This window comes from Penaeus vannamei, chromosome 19 (genome assembly GCF_042767895.1).
Source record: "Penaeus vannamei isolate JL-2024 chromosome 19, ASM4276789v1, whole genome shotgun sequence".
Taxonomy (NCBI): Eukaryota; Metazoa; Arthropoda; class Malacostraca; order Decapoda; family Penaeidae; genus Penaeus; species Penaeus vannamei.
The window spans coordinates 4,847,639-4,860,138 of NC_091567.1; the positions used below are offsets into that span (position 1 = coordinate 4,847,639).

Below are 12,500 nucleotides of genomic sequence, written 5' to 3' on the forward strand. Positions count from 1 at the left end.
ATTTCTGTAATTCTTCTTCATATCAAACCTTCTGCTATATATTCATTTATTTATTCTTTATCAAACCCTTCCCCAAGCCAAACATTATTTGAAACAGCAATGGCGAAGGCAATAGTGTTCACGTTTCATCTCCTGATGGTGCTTCACTATGGCTACTCCATCAAGTTCTATCTGCTTGACCTTAAACCACCGGAGTTCATGAAAAAGGTCAATGACATATTCGGTGGCCCTTTTAAGTTCCTCACTTTTTGGGACATGGTAAGTCATTTGTTTGTTTGTTTGGGGGGTGGGGTGGGTGTGTCTGTGTTTTGTTTGTGTTGTGTGTTTGTTGTGTTGTGATGTGATGTGTAGTGTTGTGTTGTGTTCTGTGTTTGTGTTGTGTTAATTGTGTTTTGTTTGTGTTTGTGTTGTGTTGTGTTAGTTGTGTATTGTTTGTGTCGTGTTGTGTTGTGTAGTGTAGTGTAGTGTAGTGTTGTGTTGTGTTGTGTTGTGTTCTGTGTTTGTGTTGTGTTGTGTTTATGTTGTGTTGTGCTGTGTTGTGTTATGATGTGCTGTGTTGTGTTTGTGTCGTGAGTGTGTGTATTTGTTGTGTTTATTTATAACACAACACAACAAGCACACACACACACACACACACACACACACACACACACACACACACACACACACACACACACACACACACACACACACACACACACACACACACACACACACACACACACACACACACACACAGGGAGGGAGGGAGGGAGAAAGGAAGAGAGAGGGAGGGAAGGATAAAGGAAGAGAGAGAGAGAGAGAGAGAGAGAGAGAGAGAGAGAGAGAGAGAGAAAGAGAAAGAGAAAAAGAAAGAGAAAGAGAGAGAGAGAGAGAGAGAGAGAGAGAGAGAGAGAGAGAGATAGATAGATAGATAGATAGATAGATAGATAGATAGATAGATAGATAGATAGATAGATAGATAGATAGATAGATAGATAGATAGATAGATAGATAGACAGACAGACAGAGAGAGATAGATAGAGAGATAGATAGAGAGAGCTAGAGAGCTAGAGAGATAGATAGATAGATAGAGAGAGAGAAGGAGAAGGAGAGGGGGAGAGAGAGAAGAAGAAGAAGAAGGAGAAAGAGAGAGAAGGAAGGAGGAGAGAGAGAATGAGTGGGAAGGAGAAGGAAAGAGAGAGAGAGAGAGGGAAGGATAAGGAGAGAGAGAGAGAGAAGGAAGGAGGAGAGAGAGAAAGAGGGACGGAGAAGGAGAGGGAGAGAGAGAAGAAGAAGAGGGAGAGAGGAAGAGAGGGAAGGAGAAGGAGAGGAAGAGAGGGAGGTAGAAGAAGAGAGGGAAGGAGAAGGAGAGGGAGAGAGGAAGAGTGGGAAGGAGAAGGAGAGGAAGAGAGGGAAGGAGAAGAAGAGGGAGAGAGTGAAGGAGAGGGAGAGAGGGAAGGAGAGGGAGAGAGGGAAGGAGAAGGAGAGGAAGAGAGGAAGAGAGGGAAGGAGAAGGAGGAGAGGGAGAGAGGAAGAGAGGGAAGGAGAAGGAGAGGGAGAGAGGAAGAAAGGGAAGGAAAAGGATAGGGAGAGAGGAAGAGAGGGAAGGAGAAGGAGAGGGGGAGAGGCAAGAGAGAGGAAGGGATGGCTAGAGGAAGGGATGACTAGAAGGAGAGAAGGAGAGAAGGAGAGAAGGAGAGAAGGAGAAAAGGAGAAAAGGAGAGAAGGAGAGAAGGAGAGAAGAAGAGAAGGAGAGAAGGAGAGAAGGAGAGAAGGAGAGAAGAAGAGAAGAAGAGAAGAAGAGAAGAGAGAAGGAGAGAAGGAGAGAAGGAGAGAAGGAGAAGAGAGAAGAGAGAAAGAGAGAGAGAGAGAGAGAGAGAGAGAGAGAGAGAGAGAGAGAGAGAGAGAGAGAGAGAGAGAGAGAGAGAGAGAGAGAGAGAGAGAGAGAGAGAGAGAGCGAGAGCGAGAGAGGAAGAGATGGAGATAGGGAGAGGGGAATAAAGGGGGAGGGAGAAGGAGAGAGAGAAGGAGAGAGAGAAGGAGAGAAGAAGGAGAGGGAGAGGGAAAAATAGAGAGAGAGAGGGAAAAATAGAGAGAGAGAGAGAGAGAGAGAGAGAGAGAGAGAGTGAGAGAGAGAGAGAGAGAGAGAGAGAGAGAGAGAGATAGATAGATAGATAGATAGATAGATAGATAGATAGATAGATAGATAGATAGATAGATAGATTGAGAGAGAGAGAGAGAGAGAGAGAGAGAGAGAACGAATATGGTATCTGATATAACGGGAAGACAATAAAGTGACTGTGAGTGTGCGTGTGCGCGTGCGTGCTTTGTCGTGCAATATGTTCGCATCTAAGGTGTGTGTGTGTGTGTGTGTGTGTGTGTGTGTGTGTGTGTGTGTGTGTGTGTGTGTGTGTGTGTGTGTGTGTGTGTGTGTGTGTGTGTGTGTGTGTGTGTGTGTGTGTGTGTGTGTGTGTGTGTGTCCTGTCTTTATAGCTAATCGGTAATATTAAAAAAATATATTTTATTCATTAGCGGTTAGATGTTGACATTTTGATTCACTTAAGGTGTATTTTCATTACATAATTTAAGGTTATTTAATCCTCCCTATACTTTACTTAAATTATATTCATCTCCCATTAGAATGAAAGGAAGACACTTGTATATCACAAAAAAATAATGATAAGAAATAAAAATGAATAAATAAGAATAAATGGAAGGTCATTGATAAATGTATATAATCACTGAATTCTTATCATAAGGTGACCTTGTTTTGAGATAAGGTGACCGTCGTGAGTGAGAGTGAACTTTGAGTTAGACATGGGTCCGAGTAGATAAGAATATTATAGGAGATTTAAGCGAGGATAAAAGATATTATAAAAAAAAATAGTTGCTAGTGGGATCTGTCAGAACATGATGGGCGGAAAGTAGAGTGAATGAATGAATAATAAACATCATCATCAGCTTCATCATCATGATCATGATGATCATCATCATCAGTATCATTACATAATCAACATCATCATCTTCATCATCATCATCAGTATCATTATATAATCAGCATCATCATCTTCATCATCAACATCATATAATCATCATCACCATCACAATCATCATCATCATCATCACCATCATCATCATATCGTCATCATCAACATCATTTTCTTCATCATCATCATGTTCAACAACATCATTTTCATCTTGATCTTGATCATTACGATTTACATCGTTATTGCTATTATTAGTATAAGTATGGTCATTATAGCCAATTTCTCACTTTCTTTTACTCTCTCTCTCTCTCTCTTTTATTCTCTCTCTCTCTCTCTCACTCTTGTCTGTCTGTCTATCTGTCTGTCTGTCTGTCTGTCTGTCTCTCTGTCTGTCTCTCTCTCTCTCTCTCTCTCTCTCTCTCTCTCTCTCTCTCTCTCTCTCTCTCTCTCTCTCTCTCTCTCTCTCTCTCTCTCTCTCTCTCTTTCTCTCTCTCTCTCTCACTCCCCCCCCCATCTCTCTCTCTCTCTCTCTCTCTCTCTCTCTCTCTCCCTTTCCCTCTTTTTCGTCCACCTCCCCCCCTCCCTCTCTTTCTTTTCCACACCCCTCCCTTTCCCCTTTCCACTCTTTCACTCACCCTCCCAGTCATCCCTCATCCTACCCCACCACCTCCTCTCGGCACCCACTGACACCCCCTCCCCTACCCACGCCCCCACCACGCCCTCCCAGTCATCCCTTCAATCCTCCCCCCTTCCCCTACCCCCGCCCCCCCCCCCTCCTCTCCGCACCCACTGACCCCCCCTCCCCTACCCCCGCCCCCACCACCTCCCCTCGGCACCCACTGACCCCCCCCCCCCTCCCCTACCCCCCGCCCCCATCACCCCCTCTCGGCACCCACTGACCCCACCGGCCCTCCTCTCCGCCCGCCCCCACCACCCCTTCTCGGCACCCACTGACCCCACCGGCCCTCCTCTCCGCCCGCAGCTGGTGCAGTTCCTGTACTTCGTCGTCGCCTTCGCCAATGACCTCTTCGGCAGCAGCGTCGTGGAGCGGAAGAAGCAGTCCCTCCTGCAGAAGTTCCGAGATTTCTCATTCAGCACCGTCGTCTTCTTCCTGGGGAGTGTGAGTCGTCGGGAGAGAAGGATTTTTTGAAATGAATTTTTAAAATAGGATGAAATGGAATAAGGGATTTTTGAAATAGGATGAAATGGAAAAAGGAATTTTTGAAAGAGGATGAAATGGAATAAGGCAATTAAAACAGAAATGAAATAGAATATAGATTTTTAAAATAAAATGAAATGAAATAAGGAACTTTTAAAATAGGATGAAATAGAATAAGGAATTAGAAAAGAAATGAATTAGAATAAGGATTTCTAAAATAAAATGAAGTAAAATAAGGAATTTTTAAAATAAGATAAAATAAAATAAGGAACTTTTAAGGTCAAAGTAAATAAAATAAGGATTTTAAAAGATAGCATGAAATAGAATAAGGATGTTATGAAAATACTATAAAATAAGGAATTTTTGTTGTTGGGATCTTATATTCTGTTTTTTTTTAATTGTATCTTGCTATGCCATGGTATTTTATTATATATTACTATATGTTTCTATTTTGTTATTTTTTTAAAGATATATATATATGTATATCTGTATATATATATATATATATATATATATATATATATATATATATAGAGAGAGAGAGAGAGAGAGAGAGAGAGAGAGAGAGAGAGAGAGAGAGGGAGAGAGAGCGAGCGAAAGAGAACGAGAAGGGAAAATGGATTGGGTTTTTGTTTTGGATTTTTTTTTGGGTTGTTTACACTGACACACACGCACGTGAACGCACACAGACATACACACTGTAGACACACACACATAGACACACACGCATACACAGGCACAAAGACACACACACACAGACACTGACAAACAAACAAAATACAAACATGCACACGCACACAAACATACATACTAACACAAACATGCACACGCACACAAATGTACACACACAAGCATACACACACAAACATTCAGACCCACGCGAAACACAAACACACACACACAAACACACACACACACACACACACACACACACACACACACACACACACACACACACATAGACACACACACATACACAGGCACAAAGACACACACATACACACAGACACAAGTGCGCGTGCATGAATATACACCTATGCATAGAGAGACAGATCCATAGACAGACACGGACACACAGACACGTAGACACACAGACCCGTAGACACACAGACACGTAGACACACAGACACGTAGACACACAGACACGTAGACACACAGACACGTAGACACACAGGCACGTAGACACACAGGCACGTAGACACACAGACACGTAGACACACAGACACGTAGACACACAGACACGTAGACACAGACACGTAGACACACAGACACGTAGACACACAGACACGTAGACACACAGACACGTAGACACATAGACACGTAGACACACAGACACTTAGACACACAGACACGTAGACACACAGAGACGTAGACACACAGAGACGTAGACAGATGTCTTACGGTGAATTGTCTTACATTTACTCTAAAATGTCAGTGTCTTGAGCCAGATGTGATTGTCATTCGTGCGTGCTATGCCGGTCATTCGCACTTCTTAAGATTTCCACTATTTTTTTTTTTTTTTTATAACTTAATGTATTGCGTGTTTTTATTTTTATTTTATTATTATTATTATTTTTTTTTATATTTTGGGGGATGGTAATCGGGAGGATTATGAATGTTTTTATTTTGCGTTAGTTATTGGTGGATTTTTGTATTTATTTTGTTTATTTGTTTATTTATTTTATTTATTTTTTACCTGGTAAGGAGAGGAAATCGATACTTCTTAAATTTTCGTCGACTTTCTGTCACTCTTTTTGTTTATTTCTTTCTCGTTTAGCAGTTAGAGGTATCTGTGAGATTTTCGGTTATGACGCTAAATAAAGACAAATAAGAATAATGGCAATAATTAATAACATTAAAAAAGGAAAAAGAAAGAAAATCGAAAACTTCACCTCTTTTGGTACGTTTTTTTCGTATTTCTTAAAGATCATAACTTAATCATAAAAAAATCACAAGAAGAAGAAGGAGAAGAAGAAGAAGAAGAAGAAGAAGAAGAAGAAGAAGAAGAAGAAGAAGAAGAAGAAGAAGAAGAAGAAGAAGAAGAAGAAGAAGAAGAAGAAAAGAAGAAGAAGAAATAAATAAATAAATAATTACATAAAGAAAGAGAAAGAAAGAAAGTGAAAGAAAGAAAGAAAGAAAGAGAAGAAGAAGCAAAAAAATAAAAACGATTCTACCCTTCCCCCCTCAAAAAAAAAAAAAAAAAAAAAAAAAAAAAAACGCTACATCTCCCCCCCCCCCCCTCCTTCCTTCCAGATGGTGAGCATCGTCTTCTGGCTCCTGTTCAACCTGAACCGCGACCTGATCTTCCCCGAGCTGTTCGACGCGTGGTTCCCGTCCTGGCTGAACCACGCGATCCACACCATGCCTCTGATTGGCGTCTTGGTCGAGCTGGTTCTCGTGCCGCATTCGTTTCCCTCGAGGAAGGTTGGGTTCTCGATGGTGGCTGCCGTGTGCTTGCTCTACCTTGTTTGGTAAGTGGGAGGTTGTTTTTTTTCTTGGTTTTCATATTCTTTTTCTTCGTTTTCTTGTTTTATTTTTCTTCGTGTGCCTCTTTGGTTTTCTTTTTCTTTGTTTTTTTATTATTTTTTTTCTTCTTGTGTCTCTTTCGTTTTTTTGTTTTGTTTTTTTCTTATTCTTTTTCTTCTTGTGCCTCTTTCTTTTTTTTCCTTTTTTTCCTTTTCTTCTTTGGTTTCTTTTGTTTTTCTTTTCTTCTTCTCGTGCCCCATTCGTTTCCCTCGATAAGAGTCGGGTTCTCGATGGTGGCTGCCGTGTGCTTGCTCTACCTTGTTTGGTAAGTGGGAGGTGGGTTTTTTTCTTGGTTTTCATATTCTTTTTCTTCGTTTTCTTGTTTTATTTTTCTTGGTGTGCCTCTTTCGTTTTCTTTTTCTTTGTTTTTTTATTATTTTTTTTCTTCTTGTGTCTCTTTCGTTTTTTTGTTTTGTTTTTTTCTTATTCTTTTTCTTCTTGTGCCTCTTTCGTTTTTTTCCTTTTTTTCCTTTTCTTCTTTGGTTTCTTTTGTTTTTCTTTTCTTCTTCTCGTGCCCCATTCGTTTCCCTCGATAAGAGTCGGGTTCTCGATGGTGGCCGCCGTGTGCTTGCTCTACCTTGTTTGGTAAGTGGGAGGTTGTTTTTTTTCTTGCTTTTCATATTCTTTTTCTTCGTTTTCTTGTTTTATTTTTCTTCGTGTCCCTCTTTCGTTTTCTTTTTCTTTGTTTTTTTATTATTTTTTTTCTTCTTGTGTCTCCTTCGTCTTTTTGGTTTGGTTTTTTCTTATTCTTTTTCTTCTTGTGCCTCTTTCGTTTTTTTCCTTTTTTTCCTTTTCTTCTTTGGTTTCTTTTGTTTTTCTTTTCTTCTTCTCGTGCCCCATTCGTTTCCCTCGATAAGAGTCGGGTTCTCGATGGTGGCTGCCGTGTGCTTGCTCTACCTTGTTTGTTAGGTGGGAGGTTGTTTTTTTTTTTTCTTTCTTTCTTTTTTGTTTCTTTTTTCTTTTTAGTTTGCTTTGTTTTTTTTCGTTTTTCTTTTTTCTTCTTGTACCTCTTTTCTTTGTTTTTTTTTGTTTTTTTTCTTTTTACTTTGCTTCGCTTTCTTTTTTCTTTTTCTTCCTGTGTCTATTTCGTTTCCCTTCAAAAAAGTTGCTCTACCTTGTTTGGTAAGTAGGAGGTTGGTCTTTTCTTTGTGTTTTTTTTCTTGGTTTTATTATTCTTTCCTTTTTATTTTTCTTCGTTTTCTTATTTTCTTTTTCTTCGTGTGCCTCCCTCTGCCTTCACTATGGTGGCTGGCGTCTGTTTTTCTTCTTTTTCTTTTCTTTTCTTTTTTTGTTTTCTTTTCTTTTTCACCTTTTCCCCTTTCTTTTCTGTTTGACTTTGCTGTATTTTTTATTCCTTTACTTTTCCTGTTCTTCTTCGTTTTCTTCTTCCTTTTTCTTTTTGTTATTCTTTTCCATCGATTCTTGAAACTGATGTGCATATTATTTAAATTGGAGTATATATATATTTTTAACTCTTTTCTTGGGTGTTTAGTCTTTAAAGATATTCACACTTTGAGCGTCACACAAAGAGATACAAAATAAAGAAAAAAAAGTTTAGATTGCTTCACATACCCTCATAACAAAAAAATTAGAATTCATAACTAAATTTGTTTTTCCTTTACATAAGCCCCACTTAAAAATACATACACACGACCTTATACCAAAAAGGCTTTAGAATTTATGACTATTTTTTTCATTTATTTAAGTCCATTTAACAATATCACATAACATACCAAAAAGGCTTTAGAATTTATGACTATTTTTTCCTTTATATAAGCTCACTTAACAATACCTTCACATAACCTCATACCAAAGAAGCTTTAGAATTCATAACTATTTTTTTTTCCTTTATTGAAGCCCATTTAACAATATCTTTAGAATTCATGACTAAACATTTTTTATTTATTTATTTAAGCCCATTTAACAATACCTCCACATAACCTCATACCAAAAAGGCCTTAGAATTCATAACTAAAACCTTTTTCCCTTATATCAGCACACAACAATACCTTCACACAACGTCATACTAAAAAAGTTTTAGAATTCATAACTTTTTTCCTTTACATAAGCCCACTTAACAATACCTTCTCACAACCTCATACCGAAAAGGGTTTAGAATTCATAACTAAACATTTTTTCCCCTTTATATAAGCCCACTTAACAATATCTTCACACAACTTCATATCAAAAAGGCTTTAGAATTCATAACTAAACCTTTTTCCCTTATATCAGCACACAACAATACCTTCACACAACGTCATACTAAAAAAGTTTTAGAATTCACAACTATTTTTTTCCTTTACATAAGCTCAATTAGCAATACCTTCACACAACCTCATACCGAAAAGGGTTTAGAATTTATAACTAAACATTTTTTTCCCTTTACATAAGCCCACTTAAAAATACCTTCACATAACCTCATACCAAAAAGGCCATAGAATTCATAACTAAATCTTTTTTCCCCTTTATATAAGCCCACAACAATATCTTCACATAACCTCATATCAAAAAGGCTTTAGAATTCATAACTAAATATTTTTTCCCCTTTATATAAGCCCACTTAACACAACCTCATACCAAAAATGCTTTAGAATTCAAAACTATTTTTTCCTTTATACAAGCCCCACTTAAAAATACCTTCTTCACACAACCAAAAAAGCTTTAGAATTCATAACTAATTGGTTTTCCTTTGCATAAGCCCCACTTAAAAATACCTTCACACAACCAAAAATGTTTTAGAATTCATAACTATTTTTTTCCTTTATATAAGCCCCACAACAATACCTTCACAAAACCTCATAACAAAGAGGCTTAAGAATTCATGAATAAACTTTTTTTTTTCTCCTTCACAGGGTCAGCTACATCGCATATCTCACTGGCTTCTGGGTGTATCCTATCCTCGAAACGTTACCCATGGCAGGACGAGCAATTTTCATCGGCATGTGTAGTCTCCTGTGTAGTTTTATGTACGTTGTAGGAGAATCGTTAAACAACAAGTACTGGGGTAAGTTTTATTTTGTTGTAGGAACAGGTAATGGTATATATTCGGGTGTGTGAGATGCGGCGTATGGGTATTCAAATATTTTTTTTCTCTGGTTTTGAGTTTTATGAAATTGTTTTGATTATTATCAATATTGTGCGTGGAATTTATATTATTGTCATTAGTATTATGCTCTTATTTTCGTTGGTTATCATGGTATTATAAAGTTTAATTGATTAGGGAAAAATAACACGTTTTCTCTCTCTTTTTTAGGTACTCCCACGAAGAAGAAGGAATAACAGCCAAATACGAATAATATTACTTGATGAAAGCGCACTCAGGGAACACGAAGCCGCTCTCCATGTCTTTTGTTTGTAAACGTTTGGCGGTTATCTTTTGTTTCTAAACGTTTGGTGGCTGTTTTCTTTTAAACGTTTGGCCATTTGTGTTAATGTAGTGTTGGAGTGCATTTCATTGTATTGTATTTTGAGTAAGACGGGTTTTGCTAATGCTTATTTTTTTGGTTTTTGTAAAGAAGGATTTTTTTTTGTAAGTTTACACGAGTTAATATAAAATATTGGCTATGGAATGGCTCCCTCCCCCACCCTTCATTTTATTTTCCTCTTTTTTCTATATGTTAATTTTCTGTTGTAATTATAGATCTTATGATTGACATATGGCGACTAAACTAGTCCTAATTTCGGAATTCTGCATATGGTGATGATTGGCAACTTTGTAACACTCATTTCGTGTTATAGATAATTGATACGACAGACGAATAACTATTGTTCTTTGTATCGATGTTGGAGAAGGCTTTGTATGAGAAATAAAGCATTTTTCTTTTGATTACATTTATTTTCTAAACGTTGTGCCTTGTACAGAATGTAACATTATTATTTCACGTGACATATTATTTCACGTGACACATACACACACACACACACACACACACACACACACACACACACACACACACACACACACACACACACACACACACACACACACACACACACACACACACAACAATGAATTAATCATACCACACTACAAGACTTTTAACAAACTACTTCGTATGCAAATAAACACTAAACTAACAAAGCCAGGTTTCACACTAATTATTTCACTGCTCTTACTAGGCTCTAAGAAACAGTAAACTAACCAGACCAGACTACACTATAAAAAAACTCAAATTATCCGATTCACGCAGATAATAACGAAACTATATATAAGAAAAGTATCTCACTTACTAGGCTACATATCTAAGGAAACAAATGCAAAAACATAAATTGTTAGTAAATATATATAACACTGTTGTCCATTTTTTTACGCCTTTGATATCTCCTACTACCTTTCACATACTCCTATGACAGATTAAAAAAACATATATTTGGGAAAACATGATTATGATGCGCATGATATGAATGCTTTTCTATAGCCTCCTTTTGTATACTAAATATGTCGAAATGTATATTTTAAAATCTTCTTGTAATTGTCAGTAAGCCAATATCCCCTCTTTCTTTTTTCATTATTTTTAATCATTGATATGTTCTCTTGTCATCAGTGTAATTCGAAAAAAATGTGGAAATGTTGAAGTTATTATGTGCACATTCATACATTTAATGTGACTGAATGCGTGTGTGTAGGCCTACAAGAAGTGTGAATTTTCGTGGTCTTCCTGCCTACCACTTGACATAAGACTATAACCCTATGGGCACGCGGTCCCCAGGTTAAATAACACTACTGCAGTAAAGAGAATAGAGAAGCAAAACAAAACAAAAAAAGGAAACAAAAACAAACAAACAAACAAAAAACAACAACAACAGAAAAAAAAAAACGGTAGCATAGACAGTATAGTTCACAGTACTGTAGAAGCAGTGAAGGTACATGCAAGAATTTTATTATGAACGTAAATGGGGGCGGAGATATTATAATGAAGTTAAATATCACTCTTTATTCACCTTCCAACCCCTCCTCTGCTTCCGAGACACCGCTACCACCATTATAAACATTAATACAGGAAAAAAAAGAAACATATTATAACGAAATAGGATATATATTTGCCGAAAATGTATTCACTTTGAGTATTAGTTGAAGACGAAAGGCACAGCATCACTTTTCAAAATCTTTCGCTGCCACTCTGTTCTGTCTCTCAAAAAGAAAATCTCTTGCAGAAAATGTAGGTCATGGTCTGGTTTCCACTCGGTGTCATGGCGGCTCACTTTCCCCTTATTATTGGCCTGTCATCATCAGGAAAGCTGAAGCTGGGATGCTTTCAAGGGACACGTTCAGCTGATTCACATATTTTCTTTTCTGGTAGTCAATTGAACGGAAGTCAATTACATGCCGAAAATTTTGAATCTGCATAAAAAATAAAACCGTTTAATTGATATTTTCCTACAATCTGCAATTGAATTTGAGAGTGGAATAATTGTGAGCTTAGAACGCATACACACACACACACACACACACACACAAACAAACACATATATATGTTTACACACACACACACACACGCACACGCACACGCACACACACACGCGCACACACACACGCACACACACACACACACACACACACACACACACACACACACACACACACACACACACACACACACACACATATATATATATATATATATATATATATATATATATATATATATATATATATATATATATATATATATATATGGGAAAGTACCTATACGGACGATTTGTTAAAATTGTTCGAGGCCAATCACAATCCATATAAACGGACATGCTTAAACACATAAATCAATGCAGATCTGTCTCTCTGTCTGATAGATATACATTTATCTATCTATCTATTCGGTAGATATGCATGGCTAGACGGACAGATA

General features: G+C 37.6%; 1 protein-coding gene across 1 annotated transcript in view; it reads left to right on the plus strand.

Moving 5' to 3' along the window:
- The window catches only part of LOC113820979 (androgen-dependent TFPI-regulating protein-like), a 10,715-nt gene extending 235 nt beyond the window's left edge, over nucleotides 1–10,480 (plus strand). The window contains exons 2-6 of the mRNA XM_070133806.1: nucleotides 78–258; nucleotides 3,952–4,089; nucleotides 6,382–6,599; nucleotides 9,507–9,658; nucleotides 9,908–10,480. Of these exons, the coding sequence (XP_069989907.1) occupies nucleotides 100–258; nucleotides 3,952–4,089; nucleotides 6,382–6,599; nucleotides 9,507–9,658; nucleotides 9,908–9,933 (693 nt within the window). The 5' untranslated portion in view covers nucleotides 78–99 and the 3' untranslated portion in view covers nucleotides 9,934–10,480. The remainder of the gene's footprint in view (nucleotides 1–77; nucleotides 259–3,951; nucleotides 4,090–6,381; nucleotides 6,600–9,506; nucleotides 9,659–9,907) is intronic.
- The last annotated feature ends 2,020 nt before the right edge of the window (nucleotides 10,481–12,500 follow it).